At 46.2% G+C, this 5,579-nt stretch overlaps 1 protein-coding gene across 1 annotated transcript; it reads right to left on the bottom strand.

Annotated features, from left to right (window-relative positions):
* Positions 1–1,175: 1,175 nt before the first annotated feature.
* MOS (MOS proto-oncogene, serine/threonine kinase) lies at positions 1,176–2,219 on the bottom strand. The gene has a single exon (XM_040972687.1). It carries the CDS (start codon positions 2,217–2,219, stop codon positions 1,176–1,178), a length of 1,044 nt encoding a protein of 347 aa, XP_040828621.1.
* Positions 2,220–5,579: the final 3,360 nt, after the last annotated feature.

Here is a 5,579-nt window from a genome sequence, read left to right as displayed (position 1 = left end):
TTTAGCATTTTCTGCAAAAATCTGTCTACTTACAGCAATGCACAAGTTCTAAATATCAGCTCATGGAATGTGTTATTTAAAAATAATTCCACCTCAATAGGTGGATTTTATATGTGAAAGTCATCACAAATAAATTCTCTTGGAGACTAGGATGAAATTATTATTATTGGTATTATTTTTACAGCTTTTAACTGGGCAAGGCATTTATTGTAGCAATAAAGGCTGAGTCCCATATCCAACCCACTGTGTCTGGGTTAGACTTCCAGCTCAAGCTCCCATTCTGGCTTACTGCTACTACAGACCCCTGGGAGGTAGACCACTCCAGCCACTGGGAGACCAGGGTTGAGTTCTCTACTTCCCGCCTCCTTGAGGTGGCATATGGGAAGTGAATCAACAGATAGGAGCTCTTTCTCTCATTTCTCTCAAATTTAGGGAGGAAATTGCTTTTTAGAAAATTTTGCTTTGGACCAGCAATGTACATAGTAGGCTACACTTCTGCCTTCGACACTAATATCCCATGTGAGCACCAATTGGAGTTATGGCTGCATCACTTCCCATCCAGCTCCCTGCTTACAACCCTGGAAAGCAGCAGAGGATGGCCCAAAGCCTTCGGCCCCTGTTTCCACCTGGGAGACCCAGAGGAGGCTCCCGGCTCCTGGCTTCAGATCATCTCAGTTTCTGCTGTTGTATCCATTTGGGAAATAAACCAGTGGATGAAAGCTTCCTCTCTGTATCTCTCCTCTCTGTAACTCTGCCTTTCAAATAAAAGAAAATGTCTTAAAAGACTTTGCTCAGTTGTTATGTAAACTGATTTTGTAAGTTAAATGTTAATACTTTGAATATGTGTGGTACAGACAGTGTTGTGTGAATTTGTAGATAATTTTTGCATTTCTGCAATTGAATGCTGTTTCAGACAAGTTTTTTATCAGTAACAAATCTGAATACAGGCAATACGATGGAGTTGTTCAAGTAAGCCCTGGCACTATGGAAAGTAAACCACGTAATTATAATAAGGGATGAGGCAAGTTAACAACAACTACTACTACTTGTTTCAGGGAATGAAAGTTTTCAGTAACTTTATTTTTTAAAGATCCAAGCTAAGAATGTTTTCTTCTACAAGTGCACTTCTTTAAAACAGATACAAAGACAAAATTTATCTGGAAATGAGTAGTCAGTTAGGTGAACTCTGTCCTTAAGGACTTAAGGTCCACCAGGAGGAGACCTGCACTGGGTCTGTGCACAGCACTTGCCTTCCAGCAGCTCGCGATGATGTCCCCAAGCCTTTGTCCAGTCACAGTGTCCTTGAAGACGGCCGCCGACAGAGACGGCCTGAGGTTGTAGGCAACCACCGCATACAGGACGTACTGACGCTCCCCGGAGTAAGGCATCTCCTTGGTGGCCATCTGCCACAGCGTAATGGCAAAGGAGTAGATGTCGGCTTTGGGCGTGATGGCCTCTCCCTTCAGGATCTCCGGGGCTCTGTGCGTGTATGTGCCCCCCAGGTGGTAAGCAGGACGGCACCACTGATCTTCCAGCCTCTCGGAGCACCCGAAGTCACCGATCTTACAGACATCCTGCTCGCTGATCAGAATGTTTGCGGGCTTCAGGTCCAAGTGTACAATGCCTTGTGAGTGAAGGAAAAGCAGGCCGTTGACAACATCCAGAGAGTACTTCTGACACTTGCCCAAACTCAATTGCTCGCCAGCGCAGCGGTGGGGTGCTCCAAGCGCCTCAGAGGTGTGGCTGGGAACCCCGTAGATGACTTGGTGCAAAGTGACGTTGCCTCCAAACTCCATGATGATGGTCCCTAGGCTGTTGGAGCCCGCGGGTGTGCGCGTGCTGGCAGCGACCACTCGCACAATGTTGTCATGGTGCAGTCTTGCGATGTTCAACTCGGCCCAGAAACTCCGCTGGGATGCTCGCAGGTTCTTAGTGCACCTCTTCACCTGCTTGACAGCCACCTGGACGCCGCGATAAGTTGCCTTGTACACAGAGCCAAACCCTCCAGTTCCCAGCCTCTGTAGCAAGCACACCTGTTCCCAGTCAATGGAGTACCAGGCTAACCTGCGAGGCAGCCGAGGAGCCCGAGGAGGAGTGGCCCCTAGGAAAAGCTTCCCCGCCTTCCCCGGGAACTCTGAGGGGCTACTGCAGGGCCTTGAGTCCACCTCCGGGGACAACTCACCCGCGAGACAGCGGCGCAGGATGAGAGGTGAGGGCATGGCAACCCACTCCCAGCCGGGACCCAGGCCAGGCCACGTAGGTGAGTAAAATGATCAGCAAAAAGTGCAGGAGTCTGGAAGCATGATAACCACTCCTTCACCCCACCCTACTCTTTTTTTCTCTTCTTCCTTCATTTTCTCCAAATGAGCTACATCTGTGCTTCTCACTCAGCAAGGATCTTCATCAGATTGGCTGGAGGGGGAGGGAAGTCTGAATGAAGCAGAACAATTCCTTACAGATGAGAAGTTTCCCTTCCACACTTAAAGTAAATTCTCAGCAAAGTAGGCTATCCTCAGATAAACAGCACTGGTCTGTTCCAGAACTCACCTCTCTCACACAACGATATTTTCATAAAACGCTGCCCCACTCCCCTCCCAGTCTGGTCCAATGCACATTGCCTAGGGCCAAAGAGATCACAACAATAGGTTATAATTGTTTCACACTTTTCGGGCTTTAATGATTGTGAGGGTTATTTTCCAGCTGGGCTAAATCACTTCCAGCAGTTAGTGGCTGCAAGAGTTGAACAAAAAAACAGACAATTGTTGAACCTGTTTCTAAGATAATTAGATGCAAAACTCATGTAGCTACAAAAACTGCAACTTTAAAGAGAATCATACAGAGGTCAAAGCACACACCTCATTCACCAAGGGAAAGAGTAGTCTCCATCCAGCATGTAAGCAGATTGGCAAGACTTCTTAACATCACCTTGACTTTCTGACCACGCTTCCTTTCCACAGCAACTTGACTCACCTGGCAAACTCACTTGTTAGGGTCGTGGTGGACTAGGTGGCAAATGAGCAAAACTACTGAGACAGAATTGGGGGAGGAAAAACAAACAGTGATTCAGAGCCATGGTCAGAGTTTAAATAATAATGAATATGGAGGAATTGCACAAGAGTAAAGATTTGAAGACATAGAAATGGCACAAAAAAAAAAAGTAATTTTTTCTTTTTTAATTAGGAAGTCAGATACACAGAGAGGAGGAAGGACAGAGAAGATCTTCCATCTGATGACTCATTCCACAAATGGCTACAATGGCCAGAGCTGAGCTGATTCAAAGCCAAGAGCCAGGAGTTTATTCTGGATCTCCCACGCAGGTACAGGATTCCAAGGCTTTGGGCTGTCTTTAACTGCTTTCCTAGGCAACAAGCAGGGTACTGGATGGGAAGCGCGTTCAAGGCGAGGACCTTAACCACTACGCTATCACGCTGGACCCTTAAAAATTATTTTAAAGGGGGCTAGTGCCTTAGAGTACTGGGCTAAGCTTCAGCCTGCAATGTCAGCACTCTGTATTGGACACCAGTTAGTGTCCCAGTTGCTCCACTTCCAATCTGGCTGCCTGCTTATGGCCTGGGAAAGCAGCAGAAAATGACTCCAGTCCCTGGGCCCCTGAACTCAGGTTGGAGATCTCGAGGAGGCTTTTGGTTCCTGGCTTCCAATTGCTTCAGCTCCAGCCATCAAAGCCATTTGGAGAGTTAACAACAGATGGAAGATTTATCTCTCTCTCAACATTTTTAGGGCCCAACACAGAAGTCCTCACCTTGCACACACTGGGATCCCATATGGGCGCCGGTTCTAATTACAGCAGCCCCGCTTCCCATCCAACTTCCTGCTTGTGGCCTGGGAAAGCAGTTGAGGATGGCCCGCAGCTTTGGGACCCTGCACCCAAGTGGGAGACCTGAAAAAAGCTCCTGGCTCCCGGCTTCAGATTGGCTCAGCTCCAGCCGCTGTAGCCGCTTGGGGAGTGAACCATCGGACGGAAGATCTTCCTCTCTGCCTGTTTTCCTCTATGTGTATCTGCCTTTCCAATAAAATAAAATAATTTTTTTTAAAAGATTTCTTTATTATTTGAAAGTTACAGGTGAAGGAGAGGGAGGAGAGGATCTTCCATCCACAGGTCCACTCTCCAAATGGCTATGACAGCCAAAGCCAGGAACTTCTTTCAGGTCTCCCACATGATACAGTGGAGCAGGCCCTCTTCTGCTTTTCTAGGTATATTAGCAAGCAGCTGGACTGGAGGTGGTGCAAATTGGATCATCGCCCATATGAGATGGTGGTGCCACAGGTGGAAGCTTAACCACAGTGCCAGCCACTCAGTCTGATTCTTATAATAAATGTTAGTATTCAGATATTTTTAAAAAGACCAATATTTCCAATATTATGGATGTTGAAAAGATACCTAATGCAGGATCTGCAATTGTAAGGTGCAGTGGTTGACATGCACTCCTAACACCCAAATGCCTGTGTTTCACACCTGCTCTATCTCTAAGTGTCACTTCCTGCTAATGTGCACTTTGGAAGGCAGCAGTGATGGCTCAAGTTCCTGAATCCCTGTCACTCACATGGGAGACTTAGATTGTCATTCAGGCTCCTGATTTAGGACTAGTCCAAGCTTGGCTAATGTAGGCATATATTTTTTTAAAGATTTATTTATCTGTTATTGGAAAATCAGATATATAGAAATGAGGAGAGACAGAGAGGAAGATCATTCCCCAGGGGACCGCAATGGCCAAAACTGAGTCAATTTGAAGCCAGGAGCCTCTTCCAGATCTCCCATGTGGGTGCAGGGTCCCAAGTCTTTGGACCGTCCTTGACTGCTTTCCCAGGCCACAAGTAGGGAGCTGGATGGGAAGCAGGGCTGCAGGATTAGAACCGGTGCCCATATGAGATTCTGGTGCGGGCAGGGTGAGGATTTCAGCCACCAGAGTACCGCCCTAGGTATATCTTTAGGAGAAGGAAGGTCTCTTTCTGCCTGTCTGCCTATGTCCCTGTCTGCCTGGGTCTCTTTATGTCAAATAAACATATAAATATGCAATTTAAAAAGAGGAGCTAGCATCATGGCACAGCTAGCTAATCTGCCCTGTAGCATTAGCATCCCTCAAGGGCATGAGTTCAAATCCCAGCTACTTCACTCCTGATCCAGCTTTCTACTTATGACTTGGGAAAGCAGTAGAAGATGGCTTAAGCACTTAGAAGCAGTACCCACGTGGAGACCTGGAATAAGCTCCTGGCTCCCAGCTTCCAATCAGTTCAGCTGTGGCCATTAACAATTCTTTGGGGAGTAAACAGGTGAATGGAAGACTTTCTCCTCTCTTTGTAAAATCTGTTTTTCAAATAAAAATAAATAAATCTTTTTAAAAAAGGAACAAAAGCAAAAACTACAGTGAAGTAGAAAAAGGAAAAGAAGAAATTCACACACTGTAACACATACATATACACATAGGCAAGGGGTGTAGAAAAACAAGAGGATAACAGACTATATTTTCTAATAGGTCAATATTATGAAAATTGCTCATTAGACAGCACACAGTGGGAATAATAATCTAGGGCTCTAAATTATAGATAATTTGCACTGTGAA

This window comes from Ochotona curzoniae, unplaced genomic scaffold (assembly GCF_017591425.1).
Source record: "Ochotona curzoniae isolate NIBS_2020 unplaced genomic scaffold, NIBS_Ocur_1.0 contig_2318, whole genome shotgun sequence".
Classification (NCBI taxonomy): domain Eukaryota; kingdom Metazoa; phylum Chordata; class Mammalia; order Lagomorpha; family Ochotonidae; genus Ochotona; species Ochotona curzoniae.
This window is presented reverse-complemented; position numbering and strand designations above follow the sequence as displayed.